At 42.7% G+C, this 24,749-nt stretch overlaps 3 protein-coding genes across 6 annotated transcripts; all 3 read left to right on the plus strand.

Annotated features, from left to right (window-relative positions):
• Positions 1-253: 253 nt before the first annotated feature.
• pyya (peptide YYa) lies at positions 254-4,259 on the plus strand. The gene is made up of 4 exons (XM_079564851.1): positions 254-383; positions 1,116-1,303; positions 3,688-3,765; positions 3,872-4,259. The coding sequence occupies exons 1-4, from the start codon at positions 312-314 to the stop codon at positions 3,894-3,896; spliced, it is 363 nt and encodes a 120-aa protein (XP_079420977.1). The 5' UTR covers positions 254-311; the 3' UTR covers positions 3,897-4,259.
• Positions 4,260-4,693: 434 nt separating this feature from the next.
• Positions 4,694-12,573, plus strand: LOC306969556 (MAGUK p55 subfamily member 2-like). Of its 4 annotated transcripts, none has more exons than XM_079565198.1 (14): positions 4,694-4,780; positions 6,729-6,777; positions 6,934-7,034; positions 7,340-7,495; positions 7,827-8,000; positions 8,089-8,196; positions 9,046-9,165; positions 9,312-9,443; positions 9,520-9,622; positions 10,073-10,141; positions 10,218-10,379; positions 10,524-10,726; positions 11,096-11,224; positions 12,226-12,573. In XM_079565198.1, the coding sequence occupies exons 2-14, from the start codon at positions 6,747-6,749 to the stop codon at positions 12,400-12,402; spliced, it is 1,665 nt and encodes a 554-aa protein (XP_079421324.1). In that variant the 5' UTR covers positions 4,694-4,780; positions 6,729-6,746; the 3' UTR covers positions 12,403-12,573. The 4 variants fall into 4 exon arrangements, with proteins under 4 accessions (XP_079421324.1, XP_079421326.1, XP_079421325.1 ...); XM_079565200.1 differs by having other exon boundaries at positions 7,343-7,495; XM_079565199.1 differs by lacking the exon at positions 4,694-4,780 and adding an exon at positions 4,895-4,914.
• Positions 12,574-12,977: 404 nt separating this feature from the next.
• On the plus strand, positions 12,978-19,578 carry LOC306969495 (all-trans-retinol 13,14-reductase-like). The gene is made up of 12 exons (XM_079565124.1): positions 12,978-15,217; positions 15,837-16,019; positions 16,094-16,232; positions 16,312-16,414; positions 17,067-17,262; positions 17,338-17,535; positions 17,701-17,820; positions 17,907-18,045; positions 18,241-18,350; positions 18,425-18,591; positions 18,710-18,869; positions 19,261-19,578. Exons 1-12 carry the CDS (start codon positions 15,052-15,054, stop codon positions 19,410-19,412), a joined length of 1,833 nt encoding a protein of 610 aa, XP_079421250.1. The 5' UTR covers positions 12,978-15,051; the 3' UTR covers positions 19,413-19,578.
• The last annotated feature ends 5,171 nt before the right edge of the window (positions 19,579-24,749 follow it).

A 24,749-nucleotide genomic window follows, 5' to 3' on the forward strand; every position in this document is an offset into this window, starting at 1 on the left:
TCTATGTATTTCTTATTTTGTTTTATTCTATAACTTTATGTCTCTCCAAAATGTGTATTGTTCGATTGGAACAGGAGCCGGCGTGCGCTCGTCCGCAGACTGGATAGTGTCACGGCCCAAAATGTCATCTGTTCCATCCAACACACACTGGTGCATCTCATGTGTGAGTGCGCGCGTCTTACTAATGTCTCCATCATCGCCATCTGACGCACCGAGCCTCCTACCTGCCCCCCACACCTCGGCCCGCTCGCCCCTCCCCCTTCCCCACAGCGGGGTGAAGTATAAGAAGAGCTGTGCGGAGTTTGGAAACAATGTGGACGAGAGACTTCCCCCTTGAAAACGAAACACCTGCGCCTCTGACCAGCACCTGCAGCTGCACTGAAGTAAGTCCAGGCCTTTTCTAATACAAACATAGGATTAGTATTGTCTGTTTGTAATATGCATGCAATGTTTGTTTAAAAGAGGGAAACATTAAAGAGGTTATCAATATGCCTCTTTTAAAGCCATGCATATTTTGTGCTTTTAGTTTAGAAAAAAGGTGATTTTGACTTTCAGCACCACGGACAGCGCCAGACTGACGCGCTCTTCTCTGACCTATACTTAATATTGTAAAAGCCTCAAGCACAACCTAAAACATCCTTTTAATTGTTGACTCAATGTTCTTGCAAGCTAGAGATACAAAATCCACTTCCTCCTTTTTACTGCAGGAGTGACAGCAGACGATGATTACACAGACAGCACGGCCATTAAGTCACTTCTCACCTGCAGGCGTCCCGCTTTATAGATATTGATTTTATTAAATGCTTCGCACACATCATTTTATTTTATTTTGTTGTGTTGTTGCCTCTTGTCAGTAGAGACAGTTTGATGAACATACTGTATTTCTGGGCCAAGTCCGACAGGATGTTATAATTATTAAACTTATGGATTAATTTTTTGCTACCTTATTTATTTAGTCTGCGTGAAGTATTTGCACAGTGGTTTGTAAGATTATTGTTCAGGCATGGTCAAAACTACCCTCCATTTACTACTTCATCAAAATCACTGTTCTGCTCCCTGCATATAGGAATAGAATGTATTTAAGGCAGCATGTGCTGTATTTCTCGTCTCTCCAGATGGCCGTGATGTTGAAGCCCTGGACAGTACTGGTGGCTGTGTTCCTGTGTGTACTCATGTGTCTGAGTACTTTGTCTGATGCTTACCCCCCCAAACCCGAGAACCCCGGAGAGGACGCCCCCCCGGAGGAGCTGGCCAAGTATTATACCGCCTTGAGACACTACATCAACCTCATCACCAGGCAGAGGTACTGTACGCAAACACTGCTACAAGTATTGCTTAGTTTTATTTTCCGCAAGGAGACAATAAAGTATCCTATCCTATTATACTGTAAAATGTTGTGAAAAGTTGTAAAAATATTGCGAGAAGGTAATGTCTGTAAGTGCAAATATTCAAAGGTCTAATTTATTAGCAATAGTAATAAGCCAGAGTAAGTCTTGGTCACTTCCATAGTTATCCTCTGGCGCCAACCTTTCTACTATGCATTTAACGGGGACATTAAGTCAGATCCAGCTGACAGAGGACAGTGTCTTTAATGAGGATGTTGTCCAGTGACCGTCTGCAAGTGAAATGGGCCAATGCAAAAACATCATCAAAAAGATCATTTAAAAAGTCTGAAATTACATTTGCATCACCCATGCTGCCACGCACTCATGGAGTCAAACTATGAACAAAACATCAGGATGTCAGTATGACGTTCACAGGGACAGTATCTGGTGTATATATTCTGAATCAATTCCTCAGACTACAATGAACAATGCAACAAACAAATGAAGAAAGAGCCTAGTTTTCAGAACCATGGACAGCGCCAAAAGCCCATTCAATACCAATATGTTTTTTGTTTTTTATACAAACAAAAAAGGAGAAAAGGACGTTTCTTCAATAGCTATTTCACAGACCGAGGTCAGGACTCACAAGGGAATATTTTTCATTCAATCAATATTTGATGGTGGCAAGCTACATTGCCACAGCTGCCCTGGGGCTGACAAAAGCACCAATTACCAACTACTCAGTCATAGTTTACCATCACATAGGCAATGACTGTCTTGCCCCAGGACACAACGGTAGCACACACTGTTTCAAGCTGGATTCAAACTTCTGACCTTTGCATTGATGAATGCTTCGAACCTGAGCCACGGTGCAGTGATGTCATAACAAACAATCAAAATCAACCTATAAAGTCTTTACTTTAGTTTTTATATATTTGTCTCTTATTTTGCTGTATAAGGTTCCAGTAGTGGTTCATACTTCACCAGGGGCTGCCCCTGGGACCTCACATGATGACAGCAGATGTAGATTTGATTATGCACACTTCAAAGCTCCAGGCCTCCACATCAGAGCAATAAGACAGTCCCAAATGAAGTTAGTGTAGCCTGTTGCTCTCACCTATCCAGACCCAACACCCAAACAGCACACAGCATATTCTTCTTCTATGCGAAGCTCAGCGATCACTTCTCATTCATGAAAGTCAAATGGGGCATTGATATTTCACCGCAGAGCTGCAGTTTGCGTTAAGCCATTTGGATAGGGAACTTTTAACAGAGGTTTGGAGAAGATGGATCAGTGATCGGTGAGGCAGATAAATGGTAGGGACACACTGAAACCCATACTGGTTCAAAGTGATTCCATTCACTTTTTAGTACATTTTTAGACCAAAAATATGAACGTTAGAACATTAGAAACTGTTTTATCTTTTCTCTCATTTTAATTCTTTGTGTTATGGTCAGTAGTTGGGGAAAGATAGTTCACCCTCTTTGCTTGTGTAAATCCATTGTGCGACTAAGTGACTGGTGGTGGTCGGAGCGGCTGACAGCTCGGACTTGCTGCCTGTAGTAATAACTAAATAAAGACAGAAAGGTGAAGGTTGACATGTTAAAAAGATGCCTGAAAACAAGAGAAAGGGAACAGTAAGAGAGATACGTTTCCATTGTTGTCTATGTCATGGGTTGGATGAGGGTCATGCAGAGCTTGTCAGCACGAGTGACAATATTTCAGCAGGAGATGTGCAGCTGAGATCAGACGCATGTGATTGCCATCCCACAGGCACGAGTAACCGACCATAATATTGGAAAAACTGATGGAAAAAACAGAGGCGGTGAGTCCGATGTCGGGGTCGCTCGTGTGATTTTTGCATTTGCAGCTCTCAAGGACTAATGGCTTCTTTATGTGGACAATAACGGTCTTCGAGACACTGAGTTCATCCAGTATAAATGCAGTGTGGCAGCTGAATGAATGAATCAGGATCGTGCCAGTATTCCCATCACTGAAAATGTACAGGTTTTCGCATTACCACGATATTGGTGCCACAAACTGGAACAATGCTCAAGTTATCCACACAATAACACACACTTTTGTATTCTTTCATGATAATAATGATAATAATATCTTTAAAAAATGGATTGGAATATAACTACCTTGACAGACCAGCGTTCTGCACACATTTCTGTTTGTGCAAGCTCTCAGTCATGCAGGAGTTTTTCATATAAAGATTTCAGCGTCGACGTCAACTGTACCGGGCCTTGTCGGTGGTAAAACGTCATTCAAGTTGTCAGTCGTTCATGAACTGAGTGGCATCAACTGAATACATGTGAGATTGAATCGTGACTTGACTTGTCCCCCTGTGTGTCTCAGGTACGGGAAGCGCTCAGCTCAGGAAGACGTCGTGGCCGAACTGCTGTTTGGGAGCGACAGCAGAGATCAAAGGTCACGGTGAGTTAACCAGACACCCGTCACGTGACCGGCTGCTATATATATTCAGCTCTGATGTGTGTGTTCGTGTGTGTGTGTGTGTGTGTGTGTGTGTCTTTGTCTCTAGATTTGACGACTCCTTCATGTGGTGACTCCATCAGACATCGAAGCCGGCCGTTTCCACAATGCACCAGTAGGGGGTGCCGCGTGCCTCTCATCAGACTGTCAAAGATCACTCGGTCATTCAACCATCACCGTCCGCAACAGTCTCACTTCATGCAACTACAGTGTACTGTACATAATTTGTTATTGATAATGAATGTGTGATACCACGGCTGACCAGAAGGTGGAGCGGTCTCTCTGCGTATGTGTGTGAGCTGTAACACTGTTGGTCGTCTCACTCTCGCTGCTGTAAAGATCTACATCAGAATAAATTTGTTAAATGGTTTTCCGCGTCTGTTCATCATCATTATTATCATCATTAATTAATCAGCCCTATTATGTGGAAATTGTTAGGCATACAGTAAAGAACCCACCATGGCATTAACTATGAGCCCGCCTGTGTAACTTGAACACACTATAACAAAACAAAAAATGAAACTCTTATTTGTTTTAGATGTTGTATATAAACTATTATACAGTATAGGGGTGGGGAGGGGTGCTCTTTTGCTAAATAAATGTTGAGGTCACGCCGGTGCTTTTTCTGTCAATATACAACAGTACAACGAAAAATGTGTGCACGTGAGCATTGGGCAGACATGGGGTCAGACCGGAAGTGTGTTTGCGTCCCCCCTTTGTGTCACATTTACCACGGTGTGCGCGGCTCACGTTGGCTACAGAGATGTAAATATCATACAGGCACATCATAAAAGCGAAAAGAGAAGACTTTTTTTGTCGTGCGTGATTTATTTTGAAAGGAACCCGGAAGTTAGGGGGGGAATGAACGCCACGCTGACGACTGAAGAGAGCAGACGACAACAAGAGGCGCACGAGACATCACTCACAGCGGGAAGCGTGTCTTTTTTTGAAGCGAAAGGTTTGGCGAATGTGTCTGAGATAAACTAAGTGTATTAACAGCTAAAAACGACGTTGATTCAGATTCGTGCATTCGGCGTGAGAGGTTGTTTCCCTGCACTGAAGAACACTGCTACATCGGACAGGCTGACAAAGGTGCGTCTGTGAACGTGCGTGCCTGTTATTTACAGCGCGCAGTCCAAATAATGCACACGCGGGAGGGTTTGTTTCGGCTTTTCCCCCCTTATATCTTATTAGCGTAATGGTTGCTATCGCCATGCTTTGTTTATAGACAAATACCCCCCGAGACCATTCAAAATAGCGCACCCCTCTTGTAGCCTAAGTTAAATCTATGTTACCATTTCCACTGATAGGCTACTTGGCTCATACGTGACGACGCACGGGACACCACCCCTTTCTTTCTCTACGCGTCTTATATCATCGCCTCCCGTCATCTGCGTAACAATCCAGAAATGTGGCAGATATATATTTGTAATTGCGGTGATATGAATATTTTAAATGATGTGCGTGCATTTGGGTCATGGCGCGACGTTTAAGGGGGTGGGAGTGTCGGGAACGATTTTCGCGCAGATTGCATGGATGTAATGGAGCGCTGTGATTGCGCGTGCACCTGGGTCCATTTGTTTTGTGCGTCTTCTTTACATATTGGCGCAGGGAGAGCAGATGGGAGATGGAGGCGCACGAGGGGAGGGTGGAGGGGGATAATTGAGAGTATAGGCAGGGGGGGGGGGGGGGGGGGGGGGGGGCTTGGAGACTGTGTGTGAAAGTGGATGTAAAGGAAAGAGCAGACACCTTTAGGGCACACGGTAAAAGTTCCTAATTGTCGTTTCCCTTACGTCACCTCCTCTGGCCTCGGTGTTGTGTAACGCCTCCTCTAGCAGGAGCAGGGAAGAAGAGAGGCCTCGCGCGTTTCCATGGCAGCCACAAGCACCGGCGTCCGCATGGGCACAGAACTGCTTTTGTGGGATAAAACACAGCGCATCGTCATTAGTTTCATCTTACTGCTCCTGTAGGTCCTCCCCAATAACGCAGCCTGCGCCCCGTGTGGGTTGTCATGGTGATGTATAGATTAGTTACGCCCTCGTGCCCCTCCCCGCTCCTGTTTTCTCTCTGGGATATTACTTTCATATTCCTGCCAACTTTGCTGATGAACAGCAGTCGTTAAACCGGGCCACTTCATCATTTATACATGAGGCGAGTGTGTGCTTTGTTATGATTCATGCACTGGAGAAAAAGAAGCAGTGTTTCTCGACTGATGGGCCCGGAGGAGATGGGTCGTAGAATGATTTTCAGAGGGTTTTGACAAAATGACCATTGTTTTGACACTGTAAAACTCCTGAAGAATGTTTATTATAGCAGAAATGCATATTGTGTTTTAGTCGAGGCTTGTAATAGTAGAAGTGGATTCTGAAGTTACACCAAACCATTTATAGAGCCAAAACGTATAGCTTGAAGTCTGAATAAAGTACTGTATACTTTTATTGCTGTGTAACAAATGATGATATTTCACGTACGACATTCATTCAGGTTATGTTTATACTTAACGTGTTACGCGAGTAGGCAGCGTCAGGTCCGGGGGAACAAATCCTTATAATATTAATTAGAATGCATTAGTCTTTTATAGTGCTTTACCAGACACTCAAAGACGTTTTTTATTATTCATTCACTCTTTACTCTGCTATCGGGCAGAGTAAATGCAGTTTGGCTCTTGAGCTTAAATCACCTGGTCTCCGAGATGATTTATGGAAATATACTTACAGCCAAAATACCGCGCTCTTGTTAAATGCTTTAAAAAGGCCCTCTGAGAGCCCCCCGACCTCCTTTAAGATCTTTGTAATGTACAATAGTGTTAATAAAAAGTGATCACCTCGTCGAGGCTCAACCCGCCAGTGGCCGCCCCACAAACTTTGCCGTCCCCTGTGTTTACGCTGTGTTTCTTTGTCTCCCAGACTGATTGAAGCCAGACCATGCCTGTGGCCTCCACCAGGACAGAGCCTGGTGAGCGTTCTCTCTTCTCTTCACTCCTATTACATCACCACACCCACACATTCTCTGTGACTCAAACACACACACAATACACTGCTCAACTGTGTAATCAAGTTGATTCGATTCTTTGGTTCTTGTCTGTTTAGTTCATTACTGTCTGTCTTATAGCTCCCCAGGTGTTAGACGCCATGAGTGACAGCACAGCCAGCTCCACTACAGCCAATGACCTGGACCTCATCTTCCTCAAAGGCATCATGGAGAGCCCTTTGGTGAGCTGCAGTTTATATAACCACCCACTTCACCAATGGAAATGGAATGAAAAGTTAATTGGTTTAGCTTCCTTTTTGCTTGAGGCTTTTTACCTAAAATGTTTTTTTGTGTGTTTTGGCAGTGATATACAGGATTGAAGGATTAATATTGGTTATGAATGTTAATGATTTAATTAAAAACCAAATCAATAGTATTGCACAGCTTGTATAATGCTAATGCAGATATTTATTTATTTGTGACCTTATGTATTCTGTAAGTGCTTTAATACTGCATCAGTTGTCTAAAGGCTGCATGTTTCCCCCAGGAGCAGGAGGAGAGCCTGAAGGCACCACGGCTCTCTCCTGTGCAGGAGAACAATGTGGAGCTGCTTCAGGAGATCCTCCGAGACCTGGACCCCTTCAAGAGCCACTCGGACACAGTGGCAGAGCTTTCAAACATCCTCACGCAGCCGCACTTCCAGGTCAGCACCAGTAGCTCTTTGCCACTGCATTCTAATTTGTTTCTGACACCACAAGCTTAAACATCCATGAAAAATGAAGAAAGTTAATGGACATTTTGAAGTAGCTTTTTATGTTTTTGACGTTTTTTTATATACTTGGATGCCTAAACTTTGGTGGTATTCCATTTATAGTTTAGGCTGTATCTTCCGCGTCAGAGCATTCTCTCTGAAAGTTTCATTCAGTACAAAATGTGTCCATAGATTTAGCACAGGAGGTTAGCCAGAGCACGGAGCCTTTTTTTGTTTCAGTCAGACGTTTTGTTCAGAATCTCTCGTTCTTTCTTGTTTTCAGTCTCTTCTTGAGACCCATGATTCAGTAGCATCCCAAGCCTGCGACAGCCCGCTCCCCAGCCCCTGTGACTTTGTGGACCATGAGGAGGATGAAGACGAGTGTGACACCCACAACCACCACGCGCCTGACGCAGTCCGCATGGTGGGCATACGCAAGGTGGCGGGAGAGCATCTGGTGGGTCCCACATTTTCAGACTCCAATGTCTCTATTTTGTTTATAATTTACCTTTGATTTACAAGTTTCTTTTGCCGTACATTTTCAGGGAGTGACGTTCAAAGTGGAAAATGGCGATCTGGTCATAGCACGTATTCTGCACGGAGGAATGATAGACCAACAAGGCCTGCTACATGTTGGAGATGTCATCAAAGAGGTACAGGGCAGGTCTTTGTCTTAATTGTTTTAGTTTCTCTAACAAAAATACAAATAAAGGGTGAACAGAAAGATTGTGAGTTCATCTCAGGAGGAGTGATTAAAATACACTAGCATGTAGATGAGCTTCATGGTGAGAGGCAGAACATGATCAACTCAAACCCTGCCCAGTTGACAACATGGCAAACCTATACTGCAATGGAAAACTAGAACGACTGAGATCTTACACAAACATAACAACAGTGTAATAAAAGAAACAGACAAAAGCCATTAATTATCTATTAAGCAAGAATCGTTTACTGTATTTTGTAAACGTGTGTTCTCTGTTGTTGTAAGGTACTAGCATTTGATATGGACATTTAAAGGGGCTAGATGCAAGTTTGCCATTTCATACTCACTACTGCCACCTCAGGTCATATGTGTAACTGCAGCTTCTATATTAAGCTCGTGCATGACAGCACTTTGGACCCGAATTAACACCTTGTTGAGTGACAGTGCAGGATTATAGAGGCAGTTGTGGTGAACAGGTCTGAGCTCATTTTACACCGTAGGACATTGTTGGAACATGTAGGGGGAGGAAAATACTTAATTTTAACATTTTTGAATGTTAAAATATCTATAGTCCCTTTAAAAAAAGTGCACTTGAAAATGTTTTTTTTTCTTTCTTTAAGATTGTAGAATAATTTAAACAGCCCATACCGACAGATTATTATTTTCCTTTTGCAACTGCAATTGGTGATCATGTTTAACCTTCAGAAGATTTAAATATACAAACATGACCAGATATACTGTGGCTAAACGTGAGTCCCTCTGTCTTCAGTAGCTGAAATGCTGGCATCTTGATTTGCAGGTAAATGGGCGAGAGGTGGGCAGAGACCCAAGGGTGCTACATGAGGAGCTGCAGGCGGCCAGTGGAAACATGGTGTTAAAGATTCTCCCCAGCTACCACGAGGCCATCCCCCCACGACAGGCAAGACACACACACATGTTCACACCGTTTTCATCTCACATGCCTTTATACTTTTAGATTTAGTTAATGTTTTAATCCATAATCAATCAATCAACTTTTAACAGTGAATACATTGCACACAGGGACTTAACATATTTTCACGTTAGGTGTTCTTCAAATGCCATTACGACTATGACCCGGCCCATGACAACCTGATCCCCTGCAAAGAAGCGGGTTTGAGATTTGAGACCGGCGACATCCTGCAGATTGTCAACCAGGACGATGTTAACTGGTGGCAGGTGGGACACAAAAAAAATACCCTTAAACACTTGGTATGTTTTACAATATTCAAAATGTCTACTTGGCGTTTATTAGGCTCGGCATGTGGAGGGAGGAAACACAGGCCTGATCCCCAGTCAGATGCTGGAGGAGAAAAGGAAGGCGTTTGTCAAGAGAGATGTGGAGCTCCCACCTGCAGGTAAACCAGAAGTCAACTATTCCACTCTGAGAACCCCTTAGGAACAGATGTTTTGAATGCAAATATGATGGTTGTAATAGCCTAATAGTCTAAAATATAAGAATAATAATAAAACCAATTCAGCCTAACTCATGCAGAAGGATAAAGAAAAGGATTGTTTTCTTAAATGAAACGTTTTTTTGAAGTTACATAACACTTCATCTTCCGTTGCTATTTTTGCAAAACAATCTGTGATGTTTAAAAAAAACTTCCTGATCAAATAGATTTAACATATTTTATTTTTGGCTTGAATAGAAGAATAAAAATAGTGAAAACAGTGGTTAATATCCTCACATACATTAAATATGGGCAAAGAAAATGTTTTACTATGTTGATTATGAGACACTGCCCTCTGGTGGTGAAACACTGCACGACGTCAGTCAACATCGAAGAAAACTGCTCATGTTCCAGGTAATCTGTGCACTGGTGTTGGATTAAAGAAGAAAAAGAAAATGATGTATGTGACCACTAAAAATGCAGGTAAGCAACATGCCAATTGAATTTAAAGTACTGTGTTTTCTGCACATTTACTCACAACATCATCTTGTTTTCCCAGAGTTCGATAGACATGAGATTTTGTTGTATGAGGAAGTGGCTAAAGTGCCGCCTTTCAAGAGGAAAACCCTGATTCTAATTGGTGCCCAGGGTGTTGGGAGGCGGAGACTGAAAACCAAGCTTCTACTGCGGGATCCACATATCTTTGGCACCATTATTCCATGTAATACAATACACACTATTGTAACATATAGACTAGTATGTCGTCCAAAACTTATTTAGATAAAATAATAGCAGTCTCCGGTAATGATGATCCAGACACAAGTAGTAGTACCATTTTGAATTTGATCTTTTCCCCCTCCTCTAGACACATCCAGAAAGCCTAAAAAGGGCGAGCGCGAGAGTCGAATGTTTGCCTTCACCAGCCGCAGCAAGATGGAGACTGACATTAAAAATGGGCGCTTCTTAGAGCACGGAGAGTATGACGGCAGCCTGTACGGCATCAAGACCGAGTCCATCCATGAGGTGGTGGAGGCAGGCCGCGTGTGCATACTCGACGCCAACCCACAGGTCAGGAAAAACGACAGTGACTTCGTGGAAGTTATGGATATGTGTCACCATAGCTACAGCATATGAATGCCCCCACTCTATGCAACATCAGTTTTAAAGCTTTCCACCATTTACAAACATTTAAAACCTGAGTAATGGGTTTATTTTTTTAGAACTATTTGATTTATGTCCCTGGGCTGTATTTATTGCATGGCATTCTCTAATCTCGCTGATTTGTTCAGGTGCTGTCACACTCCTCTATGGCAATGGCTGACTTTGATATTGAATAAGTCAGCTGCGTGTCATGTGTTTGGCTGGGAGGCATTGGTCGGTGCTCTCCATAGAGCTGCTAGTGTGTCTCCAACATGAACGTGTCTTTGTCTTGTCCAGTCCCTCAAAGTGCTGCGGACCTCAGAGTTCCTGCCCTACGTAGTCTTCCTCCAGGCTCCGGAGTTCGAGGTGCTAAAGGCCATGAACCAGTCAGCTGTAGAGGCCGGAGTAGTGACCAACGCACTCACGGTAAGAAAGAGCAAGGTACCCAAAGTCATGGCTGGAAATGAAAAGTTTGCTGGATAACAAAAATGTGCCCCATCTCCAGAGTTGAAAAAGCTCCATTTCATATATTTGTGAACTTGATACCAGGAAGAGCTATTAAAGGGTCTATACGGAGTTTAAAAATGTTAAAATTAAGTATTTTCCTCCCCCTAATATGTAGAATGAGCTCAGATCTATTCACCTCAAGTGCCTCTAAAATCCTGCACTGTCTCTCAAAAAGGTGTTGCACAAGCTTAATATAGAACCTGCAGTTACGCGTAAGACCTGAGGGGGAGTAGTGAGTATAACAATTACCAATTTGCATCTTTAAGCTTTTCAAAAACTCATCCACTGCCACCAAACTAGTGTGAATCATTCCCTTCTTTCTTTAGAAGCTATCTTAAAAACCTTGTCTCCAGTTTGGTTTTACCCAAATCTAAAAGCTTCTTGACTGGAGAGCTTATTGCCTATAGGCCAGTGTGACGCCTTATTTGAAAGCTAAGACCAACTGATCCAAACCTTTTCGTTATGTTTGGCGCATTTTTTTGTTCCTTTTCCTTGCTTTTGACGCTATTTTGTAATGTTCTTGTAATGTATTAGTTTTATGTCACTTTTCAATGTTTTTTATCTCTTTTATGTCACTTTTTGTGGATTATGTCATGTTTTAATTGCCTTTGAATATACAGTATTTAGTTGATATTTTTTGTCACGCTTTTGTTGCGTTTGTGTTTACAGCCTATAGGTCAGTAAAAGGCCTGATTTGAAAGCTAAGACCTTGTAGTTTATGTTTGAGATCTGTGTGAGTAGAACACAACAAACACCTCATAAAATGTTTGACCTTCCATGTATCACCAGGCCTATAGCAAGTTCAAATCAGAGTATCATGCATATTTACAGTTTAGACGAATAGAGCTTAAAAACAAGTGCTGTATTGATATGGATGAGACAAGTCAAGCACTTATTACATTCTTGTGTTCATCTTGCAGGACGAGGAGCTGCGTAGAACATGTGACCAAAGTGCCAAACTGCAGGCGGCCTTGGGTCATTACTTTGACCTGACCATCGTCAACGACAACCTGGACGAGACCTACCGCACAGTCAAGGCAGCTCTGGAGACGGTCTCCAAAAACCCCCAGTGGGTCCCCGTCACCTGGGTGTTCTGAAGGCAGAGGCCAGAGGGGGAGGGTACAGAGTGGCACAAGAAATGTTCTATTACTGATAGAGATGTCAAATTATAGAATGAATTCTACAAAAATACTGGAATAGATGGGTATGCAGATAATGTCACAGCGTAGCAACAGGAGCCAAATGTGTGTTAATGTTGAGTTATGAAATTTGTTTTCTCTAGTTTGGCATAACTCGAATCTAAAAGCTTCTTGAAAAAATGTGACGAAAGAGACAAAAATGTGACACAAAAATGTGACGAAAAATGTGACAATAAAGAGGCGAAAATGTGTTGATAAAGAGACAAATATTTTGGAAAAAGGACAAAAATGTGCCGAAAATACAAGCCACAAAAGAGAAACAAAAAGTAAAAGCGGCGACAACACAGCAACAACGCAAGGAAAAGATCCATGTACATCAGTTTAGTAGGTCTTAGCTTTCAAATGAGGCACTACACTGGCCATAGGCTGTAAGCTCTTCAGTCAAGAAGCATTTAGATTTGAGTAATGCCGAACTGGAGAAAAATCACTCGGGGGTTAAGAGGTTGATATTCCAGTCCAGTTAAGGTTTAAGGGCTGTCTGTTGAACCTGAAATGTGCGCTCAAAACCTATTTCACATTGGATTCGGTGTTCGGTATTGGATTCGTATGAGTAAATATCGCACTGGCAAGGTGGATTTTAGTGTCACGTCTGAAGGCGGCTAACGAGGTGCTTTACTCTCACATGATGTATTGAATGTCAGTTAACCACATGTTTTCAGTGGACGCAGGAGAGAGTGTGGTTGTTAGTATTGGACGGGTACATATATGTCTGAGCCATTAAGACTCCTCTACATTTTTATCTTTCTCATCGGTGCCATTATTGATCAGTCGTCGTCAGTGTTTACGTCAGAAGTGTTTACAGTCAGTGCCAATCAACAATATCAACATTATACTTTACATTTCGGTGACTATATACCGCCAGCAATAATCCACATCTGTCCCTTTGGTCATCGCTACATAATCCTCTATTTGCACATCATTTATTTATTTATGACATACATTACATAGCTAAATATTTTTGCTGTACTTTTTCCGTTGTAAATTATTTGTAGATAGTATGTAGATAGACAGGTATATCTAGACGCTCATATATTAGGTATGAGACATTTGCCCTAGTATGTTATCCAGGAAAGTCATGATGCCAATTCAGCAACACTCATTGCGAAGTGGTTTTCAAGCCCCATTTTTAACAGTGAATGGAAATCGCAAGGTTACTAATTTATGCTACTTTTATGTAGACTGTCATTGCAGGCATGTTAACGGTGCCCCATCGGTAAAGCACACCACGGCAAAGAGCTAAACTAGGACTAAATTGAAATCCGAATGGCAAAACAAGCACATTACATGCACAAAAGTATATCAGATCAATTATGTTCTTTTTCTAGCCGTGCGATGATGCGTCGTGCTCTCATCGGGCCACTGTTCATGTGACACTGTCATTTGTGCCAACGGATGAATACTTGTATTGAATAGTTATTATGTGGCAGCTAACAATACTAATGATGCACAATATTCTGAGATACAGAACAGCCAGACGCTGAAAAAAGAGATTTCTGGTCTGGTCGATCGGCAGCTTTGTTCTCCTGGAGTTTCTGGTCTTCAGATACATTCCGATTAACCTCACTGTGTCTTTAACTCTATTCTCACAATGGCAATAAATGCATAACCTGAACTTTTACTACAGATACAGGAATAATACACCAGATAAAAGTCTCTGTCATGTCAGTACTGGCTTTAAGTATTAGGCTTTTGTATCTAAATTTAAACCTTGTATTTATACCTATGTATGCTACTGTTTGTTATGGGCTGCCATTGAGTACAACTTTGTTTAAAAAGTCCACTTTAAGCAGGAATGTGACCTTGTTTTAAGCGGCTGACTTTGTTAATGCTTTTTTGTGTAATGATAATAATAAATGATTGATTTGCTTTTAATGTGTATGATAATTTTATCATTTATCATTACAAACAACAAAAGTCACAAATAGCACTAAAACTGGCCCCTCCGATTATGACAATTCCCCTGCCCTGGGAGCCAGACATAGTGTGTTTCTCTATGTTACGGGCGGCACATTGGCGCAGTTGTTAGTGCTCCTCCCACTGAAAAAAGAAATAGAATCCCCTCTGAGACCAGGACCCTTAAAAAGATTTGGAATGTATGTAATATGTTACGGCTTATCTCGAGAGGTGGAACCATAGAAGATTTCTGACCCTTTCCTGGATAAAGGAGGAAATGTCAGAAGGACACTGTAAGGTCTGTTGGAGAGCACACAGCGCTCATAAAGTTTTATTGTCTACAAAGAGATGGTAAAACCTAAATGGTCTCTTCAATACAGTGGAATGATCTGTTGATGACATTTAGCCCCAAGCCATTTGTAACAAGCAGCAAATGTGGCTAGGCTGCCCTTAGACCAAACAAGCAGAGCTTTTCTCGTTGCCAGTCTCATGTCTGTGGGGTGGAGAATGTACTTAATGCTCTGGTTATCCTGGAAACCTTCCCAGTCGTCATAAGCAGTCTGGCAAATTGTTAACCATTTTTGCTGTTTGTTGCCTCCACTACCTCCAGTCCTGTAAGCGCATCCTTTTGGCTTTGGTGGGCCGAGCGGCACCATGTGGTGGTGGGTGCTGGGTATACTGAGCTGCGTCCTGCTGTCTGGACTGGTCATCTTCTTCGTGACCACCGGGCAACGGTACAAGGTCTTCAGTGAGAAATGTCTGAGGCCCCCAGGAGCTCTGGTCACCGACAGCAAGCTGAGGGACGAGCGGCTGAAGAGGGGTAAGTACGGGTCCGTTTTAGGGAGATATTTTGAGATTTGAAGGTCCTACAACTGTTTTTATTTTTGCTTGTTTTTAAACAATATATGAGCAACCACGTACAATTTAACTTGTTACTTGGCCAAACTTTCTCCCAAGTCAATTCTAGCATCCAAATTCTTTACAGGGAACAGTATTCACAACAATTTAAACAACAACAACTAGCCAATTGCTAATTCACAATCAATAAAAAGGCTAGATGCACAGTGCAAAAAAGGTTTTGTTTGCTTTCAACGTATAGTTTGTCCTTCATTAGAGATATTTAAATAGATGTTTATGTATTTATTTATTTTATATAAGAATTCACAATAATTAATGAATGAACTTTAAAAGAGAATCAGTCTAATATCTCATAATGTAAAAATGACCAGATGTGGCTAAGTCAGAGGGTACTCTTTCAGTCTCAAGTAACTAAGAAAATGCTAGTAAACAATAATTGTTGCCTTTATACAAACACTTATTAATACAATATTAGGGTACCTGTCAAGGGTTTTCCTTCTCCCTGTTTTTACAAAGAGTTAGTTGCCATTGGTTCAGAGTAAAAATCAAGATTCAAGACTTCACAAAGTGTTTTTGTCCAGGTTTCCGTGTAGACCGTGTGCCCCCCTCCCTGGACGCCATAGTGATTGGCAGTGGCGTGGGAGGACTGACTGCCGCCGCCCTGCTGGCCAAAGCTGGGAAGAGGGTTGTGGTTTTGGAGCAGCATGATCAGGCGGGTGGTTGCACACACACTTTTGAAAACAAGGGCTTTGAGTTTGATGTAGGTAAGGGAAAATCGCTCAAATATGAAAGGACGGTGTTTTGTTTCCATGTTTGACTAAATAACCCTTGACTTTAGGAATCCATTACTTGGGCCAGCTCCACCAGAACAGCCTGCTGAAGGTGGCTCTGGATCAGATCACAGATGGGCAGCTGCAGTTCACACGGCTAGAGCAGCACTTCGACACGCTGATCTTGGGTCAGGCCGAGCACCGCAGGTAAGATAGTCAGAGAGAAAGAGTGGTTTGAATTTGGGCCAGTTATTCATTTTATTTCAACAACTACTATTATTAAAAGGGAATATCACATCCATGCTGGAAAGACAGAGATGGCAGCAAGCTTGAAGAAACAGTTCCCTGGAGAGGAGAAGGCTATTGACGAGTTCATGAGGCTAATGAAGGTACTGTCGTGAATCATAGATACATGGAAATGGTGTTTGCTGTGAGTACCTTTAGACTTGATAGATATGGAGTCCCACAAGGCTCAGGCACAGGGCCCCTAATCTTTTGTCAGCAAAAATGTTATCTATAATCTTTAACCTCTTAACCCCCACCCTAACCAAGCACATTTTCCCCAGTTACCCACATTAATATTAAAAGCTTCTTGACTGGAGAGCAAAAGTGCAACACCTCATTTGAAAGCTAAGACCTTCAAAAACAACGTGATGTAACATTTTTGTCACGTTGTCGCTGCATTTATGTCACAGTGTTTTTTTGTTGTGTTTTTGTTGCTTTTTCATCATTTTTTTTCGTAGTTCCATTGTCGTGGTTTTGACACATTTTTGTCATTTTTTGTTGAGTTTTTGTTCTTTTGTAGCTTCTTTGTTGCTTTTTGTCACAGTTTGTTGCGTTTTTTCACATTTTTGCAGCGTTTTCATCCTCGCTATTTTGATGTGTTTTTTCAAGAATCTTGCAGACTTGGGTAAAGCCAAACTGAAGAAAAAGTGCCCGGTTCAAGTGGGGGTTAAGAGGTTAATGATAGTTTTAGATTTACATTTGCAAACAGCAGCCCTAAAATATGATTCTTTTTATTGATTTTTGTTTCCTTTGCAGCTGGCCTCAAAAAGAACACCTTTAATTGCCATTCTCAAAATCATACCATACTGGATGGTGAAGTTCTTTGTTCAGATTGGCCTCCTCGACCGCATTTCGTCGGTGTTTCGTCTGGCAACGACCAACCACTCTGAGCTCATGTCCCGTCTCACACAGAACAAGGACTTGCAGACACTCTCTGCTTATCTCTTCTATGGTGCTGTACATTCAGGTTAAACATGCTCCCTGCTAGGCTTGAATGAATTGATCTGCAACTCTGTTGTGTTTGTAGGTGTTCCTCCGAAAGACTCCAGCTTTCTCATCAATGCTCTCTTGCTTCATCACTACAAGCGCGGGGCATACTATCCACGAGGGGGCGCCAGTGAGTTTGCTTTCCACATCACACCGGTCATCCAGCGATCAGGAGGCGCAGTGCTGGTTAGAGCCCCTGTACATCGCATCCTAATCAATAACCTTGGGAAAACCTGTGGTATGTAGATTTCTTTTATATTTATTTCCATGCAAGATGATCACATTTATTTTCACTTTTAATTCATAAAATTACAGTCCTTAGAAAATGTGTTTATATGTACTGCTGTTATATTAAAGTGTTTTCCAATGCAGTCCATCGCTTATAAAATACCTTCTGATGCAGGGGTTACCGTGCTGAAAGGCAAAGAAGAGATTGAGGTCCATGCGCCCACTGTCATTTCCAATGCAGGAATCTTCAACACGTTTCAGAAGTTTTTGCCCAAACACATACAGGAGAAACCAGGTGGACTGTATTGATTGTTAATGGTCACTTTAAAAAAAAAATTCTAATACTGTATTAATCAACGTAGTAATTTCATTTGCATGTAGAGATACAGTCGCTGCTGGGAATGGTGCGGCATGGCATGGGATCCTTCTTGGTCTTCGTTGGTTTGGATGGAACCAAAGAAGAGCTGGGGATTGTGTCAACCAACTTTTGGATGTACAAAGACAACAACCTGGATGAGTTGTGAGCTTGTCCACTATAAAAAATCCTGATTACCCCCAACAAGATACTTCATTCAGATTTAGTGGTTGGAATGTCAAATGATGAATGCTAGTGAAAAACATATAGCAGTACAGTGTCAATGTTACCTTACGAAGTTGAACTCAGATGGGCTTGACATGAGACACGTATGTCGTAAAGCATTTCTGGCACTTGCAGGATGGAGCGGTATTCCTCTCTGAGCCGCGAAGAGGTTCTGGGTAACATTCCAATGATGTTCATCACGTCTCCTTCTGCGAAAGATCCCACGGCCAACATCCGGCATCCAGGTGCCACCAGCAAATACCCACATATGTTTTTTATGCTTTGTTTCATAATAACTTCTATAGATTCAAATTTTTAGGCAAATCCTGCATGACACTTCTGACCATGGCCCGCTATGAGTGGTTTGAAGAGTGGAAAGATACCAAGCTGGGTAAAAGAGGGCAGGACTACCAGGATCTGAAGAACGGCATGGCACAGGAGCTGCTGGAATGGGCATTAACTATCTTCCCCCAGCTGAGAGACAAGGTGTGTGTATTCACATCCTGTTACAGTCAGTAGGCAGGCTCTGTGCTTCATATATAACAACACATCATTATTGTGTTCATAGTCCTCATAATCCTCCCTCTCATGTCTCATAAATCAGGTGGTGATGGTCGACGCTGCCACCCCTCTCACTAATATGCACTATCTGGGCGCCCCGAGAGGCGAGATGTACGGCGCCGAGCACAACTTGGAGCGCTTCACCCCGGACACTGTTGCCAGGACTCGCCCACAGACACCAGTGGAGGGACTGTACCTGACAGGTGAGGTCATGTGACCGCTCAACTGTCTGCAACATTTCTCTCAGTGTGATTGTGGTTATTTTGAAAAGTCCCAAGCCTATTTGGGTTTGTACAAGCCACAATTCCTTTTGTGTGTTATCATAATCAACTTCTGGCCTTAACAATATATTGGTTTATCTACCTGTGAAATCTATCTATTAAAAAAAAAGTTCAGTTTGAAGTTTTTAATATTATTGTTTAGTAAAGCAAAATGATTTAGTTTGATGCCTGGCAAAGCAGTTTCTCCTATTTCCTTTTCAAACACATAAACATCTGGAATCACGTACATAGTCAGCGTTTAGGACAGCGACATAATCTCTGGGAAAACTGTTATTCGCCTGCTCTTCATGTCCCACATACTGTATGTTTGCAGGTCAGGATGTTTTCTGTAACGGCATGGCCGGGGCTCTTCATGGGGGACTGCTCTGTGCCTCGGCCGTTCTCAACCAGATCCTCTACATCGACCTTTTGGGCCTGAAGACCCGCCTCAAACGGAAACAGGCCAATCAGAAGCTGGCTCAGTAGCAGCATCATGTCACATTTACAGGCATATTCTGTGTTGTTCAATTTGAGTCTTTATTGACACGCCAACCATTGCATTTCAGGATTTATGGAGAAAAGTGAATTGAATTAAGATGAGACTTAAGATTGTATGTGTTCAAGCTGAAAATGAATGTGTTGAATGTGTTCAAGCTGAAAATGTTTTTGTTTTTGCTCGTGGTTTGAGTTTTTGATAAGGATAATCAAGAAAGCGATTATGGCAGATTGTTACAGTAGTTGTCTGAATGCGTAAAATGCCTGAAATGCCCATGTTTTACTTTGAAACAAAAGAGTGATAGAGATGTTGGTATGGCAGTTGTTTAAAGTCAAACTCCTTTATGGTGTTCCTCCTAAATGTATGACTTTACAAAAATTAGACACTCAAGAGTCAATTAAGAGAATCATGTCTTTTAATGAACTTGATGTTGTTTTACATTAAACTACATTTTTTCATTGTTGGTATTTGTGGCTTCCTTATCTAAACATAACACATTTCAACAAAGTGCTGTGCTGCTCAGGTGTCAGTCACTTCGATCTTCATAGCAGGAGTGTTGCAGTCGGACATCGTAGCCCGGACGGTCACTGAGTCACTTCTGTGGGTGATGCTGGGCCCTTTGGCCTTCTCTCGGGTGAAGGTTGGATCAGTGGTTTTGGACATTTGCTGGAAGAGCTCCTTTTTGCACTCCGAGCTGAGGTCTACAATCCCCACAGCATAAGCATTATCCTTACGGTTGAGATCAAAGGGCACTTTGTACATCACGGCCAGTCTCCCCGCACACGTCTTGGTGGAGTTATTGTGCAGGTCATAAGTGAACACGCCCACTGCTCCTCGGGCTGTATTTGCAGTCTTTGAAAAGAGAGCTGTTCCAGGTGAAGATGTATCAATAGTGGGAGGTAATGGCTCAACACATTTTCCACTCTCTGTATGCACCCTGAGCAATAACATAAAGGATATGCAGTTATAAAATGTGAACATTGTTAAACGCTTTTGATGAAAAAAGAAACTCTTACCTGGGATTACACAGGATGTAACCAGAAGACTTGTTTGTGATGGTTACTGAGCACTTCCGATGGGTTGGTGTGACTTTGGCAATAGTTTTACCAATGTCAAGTCCTGAACTAAATGCATCAGAGCCAATGCTAGTTGAATTCGAGACTAACTCAGTGATTTTGTCAGCCATCCCTCAGCACAACAGTTCAGTCCAGCACAGCGGAGTATAAACAGAAAGAGCTCTACCTGCAGCAATCTCACAGACAGCAGTGTGACACAGTGACTTTTATAGCACCCATGGAGGAAATAACCTGATGAAATCGGATGCCTGCTGTCATTCAGATTTTTAAAATTCCAGAGACAGTGGCACGTTCCAGATGTGGTTTCCGCAGTGTGACGTTAAATAGAGGTGAGGCCTGTGATGTACTAACATAGCAACAGAAAGTTAATATTTTTGTTTTTCGATTTTCGGTTAATTTTTATACATATCTTATATTGCACAATGTTTTAGAACGCTATCACATTACACAATTAAACAAGTTGTAACTATTTCATGCCCCTCTTGGTTTCACACAACCAGTTTTAATTCCTGAATGCATCACAATTCCCAAAGCCAGAGCCTTTCCGTACATGTTAAGTCAAACAGAATGTGAGTCATTTCAACTGGCATTTTTCTAAACCCTGCAGCATGTTTACGAAATGTACATTTGGTTTTGGGTATAACAGGAGAACATGATTCAATCAGAAGTTAAATTAAGAGTTTAAAGCTGCCCTAACTTAAACATGTCCCCCTGTCAAACGAGGTAATATACAAAGCAACATGCTTTACTGATACAGTGGGAGAACCCTCGCCTGGTAAACCACTGACTTCTTTTCTGCAGCGAAAGAAGGTGGGTCTGGTCCCACACGGACATAAGTGACTGGTTGGTGACTAATGCCGAACCAATCACGACTGTCATAGAGGACTGACAAAGTTACACTCGCTGTGCTGCTGTGTTGTAGTTCAATCAACAGTGACACATGCAGAAGTTATCAGCCAAAACTTATCATGGATGAAGAAGTTGAGGATTTTGCCTCCCCTTTCTTGTCAGTTTATATTCTGTTCATATTTTGTGAATTGGACTACAGTTGCCGTCATGATTGGTTTATTTCACTGATAATCTGTGCGCTTTAGGCCCGCCCATTCAAACTGGTCCAGTATTGCTCCAGACAAATTCCCTGTGTGGAATGAACAGGGAATAGTAAGATCAGATAAGATAAGATAAGATAAACCTTTATTGATCTCACAAAGGAGAAATTCACTTGTTACAGTCGGCATTCAAGAAGATCACTCAGAGTTAATAAAGTGCAGCTGATACAGAGATTATTGCACATGTTACTTTACAGTCTTATTGTACAGTCTGACAGCAGTGGGGATGAAGGCTTTGTGGTAACGCTCCGTCCTGCACTGAGGGTGTCTCAGTCTGCCACTGAGAGAGCTGCACAGCTCTTCAACAGTCCCGTGCAGTGGGTGGGAGGTGTTGTCCATGATGGAGGTGAGCTTGGCTAACACCCTCCTGTCCCTCACCTCCTCCACAGAGTCCAGGGGGCAGCTCAGGACGGAGCTGGCCCTCCTGACCAGCTTGTTCAGTCTGTTCTTGTCCCGCTCTGTGCTGCTCGGGGCCCAGCACACGGCAGCGTAGTGGAGAGCAGAGGCTACCACAGAGTCATAAAAAGTCCTGAGCAGAGGCCTGCTCACTCCGAAGGACCTCAGTCTCCTCAGAAGGTGGAGGCGACTTTGGCCCTTCTTGTACAGGGAGTTGGTGTTGTGGGACCAGTCCAGTTTAGTGTTGAGGTGAACACCCAGGTACTTGAAACTGTCCACCTCCACTCCGATGTTGGGTCTGTAGGCAAACGGCAGCGGGTCGAGGGTGGGGCTCACCACAGAGCGGAGGTGGGTGAGGATGAGCCGCTCCATCGTCTTCATCAGGTGGGAGGTCAGGGCTACTGGTCTGTAGTGGGCCGGTTCCCTGGCGTGCGCTGTTTTAGGAACCGGGATCAGACAAGAGGTCTTCCACAGGACGGGGACCTTCTCCAGGCTGAGGCTCAGGTTGTAGATGTAGCAGAGGACCTCGGAGAGCTGGTCTGCGCAGGTCCTCAGCAGCCTGGGACTGATGCCATCTGGTCCTGCAGCTTTCCCCCGCTTCAGTCGCCTCAGCTCTCTCTTCACCTGGTCCGGTGTGATGGAGAGGGGGGAGTGAGGAGGGGACTGATGTGGGGGTGGACTGCCGGGGGTGGGGCATGTGCTAGAGGAAGTCCGTATGGTGGAGGCTGGAGACGTGGGTGCAGGGGGGCTGGAGGCAAGTGAAGGTGGTCGGGGGAGGGGGGCGGTGTCCACTGGGCTGGAGACGTGTGAAGAGGAGGGAGTGGGGGGAGAATCAAACCGGTTGAAATGTTCGTTGAATTCATCCGCCCCGCGCTGGTCTCCATCAGCTGTCCCTCTGGCACTCTGTCCAAAACCGGAGATGTTCTTCAGTCCCCTCCACACGTCCCGTGCGTTGCCCTGCGCCAGCTTCTGCTCCAGCTTCTCGCCATAGTCCTTCTTGGCCTTCCTGATCCTCCACTGGAGTTCATGCTGGACTCTCCTCTGCTCCTCCCTGTCCACTGAGTTGCAGAGGCACGCAAGGAGAACCCCCTTTAAGAAGGCACCAAGGTTACAGATGCTCTTTGTGCTTTTTGACCGAAACAGGAGCACCAATCTAACCACAGATGGATAATTACAACAATACTTCGGCAGATATGTATCCCTAAAAAAATATATCTCATTGTTTGTACTCTCTAATTTGACATGTAATTCATCTCCAACACAATTATTAACACATAAATTAGATTTTCTCGTATTTCTTTCCAGCCCTTTGACCACAGGAATCCTTTATTATTTTATATTTATATTATATTTTGGCTTACTGGTATTTTGGACTTTCACAAAACAAATATTTCTCAATATTATAGTCTTGCTTGATTTCAACATAAGAATCACAGGAGTCATATACAGTAGGTGCAGAGGTATTCAGAGTTTCTTTAACTGAAACTAAGGGGGTATAGCTCCTGAATAATAACCCAACACCATCATTTTGTAACTTACATTGCACTTGGTGAAGTACGATCTGCTCAGCCATGAAAACCCATTCTCTGAAACTCTCAAAGATAAGATATAATAAACTTTATTGTCTGTCCCCGAAGGCGACAGAAATTTGTCTTTAACAGGCTCAAAACATGCACACACACTTCCATAAAAGCACAAAGACACAAGGGCGGCCTTCCTCAGCACTGAGTGACTGTACAGTTCAGACAGAGGGGTTTGAGCCGCACCGGTGATTTTTGAGGCCTGAGTGATGATGCAAGAGAGCTAGGATCTGTATTTAGCGGTCAAAAAGTTGAACCATGGTGTGATACTGAAGGTGATTATGGATTCTGAGTTTCCTTAGCAGATGGGGGGCGCTGCGAGTCAGTTCCCAGGTATTTGAAGGACTGCACCTGATCCACCGTCTGACCTTAGATACAGAGCGGTTGGTTGAGGGCAGGTGGGAGCTTTCCAAGTCTAGGCCCACACAGCTCTTTAGTCTTTGTGATGTTCAGCTCCAGTGAGCTTTCAGCAAACCTGTACTAAACTGCTCACCTCAGAGACAAATTAAATCTTGTTTTCACTTGACCAGTTTTAGCTTCTGAATCACTATTCCCAAAAGAGAGCTGAGTCATATACAGGAAGTGCTTCATTTAAACTCAGGCACTTGTTTTGGCATTTGTCACTTTGGCATTTTTCTAAACCCTGCAAAACTGGAAAAGCTTGTTATAGAAACTAACTTAGGAACAGTATTTAATCAGTTTGAAAGGTTTTTGTAAAAAATTAACAGTTTAAGGAGTGTGGTGGAACAAAATTTGTGAAAATTTTATGAATCCGCAGACATTGAAGTTTTCTACATAGCAATTTGAGCGTCAATAGCGAAACAGTGGACTATTAAGCACATGTACAATAGATTTTTAGTAGTTTGGTAGTATTTTTTATATTTTTTTGTAGTATATATAGTAACTTGCCTTAAAAAGTTACATAAAATTGCAACTCAATATTTGAGCAGAAATGTTTGCTAATTACAATTCAGATGTACACAGGACAGTGTTGGGAAGTAACTAAATACATGTATTTAGATTACATATTTAGAATACTCATTTTGAGTAACTGTATTCTGGTAAAGTTACAATTTCAATTGAGAGTATTTTGAATACAGCTCCTTTTCAAATATCAAGGGAATACATCTCAGTAGCAATCATTACATGTTGCACAACATTATTAA

The sequence above is a fragment of the Gobius niger genome (genome assembly GCF_951799975.1).
Source record: "Gobius niger genome assembly, chromosome: 10".
Classification (NCBI taxonomy): Eukaryota; Metazoa; Chordata; class Actinopteri; order Gobiiformes; family Gobiidae; genus Gobius; species Gobius niger.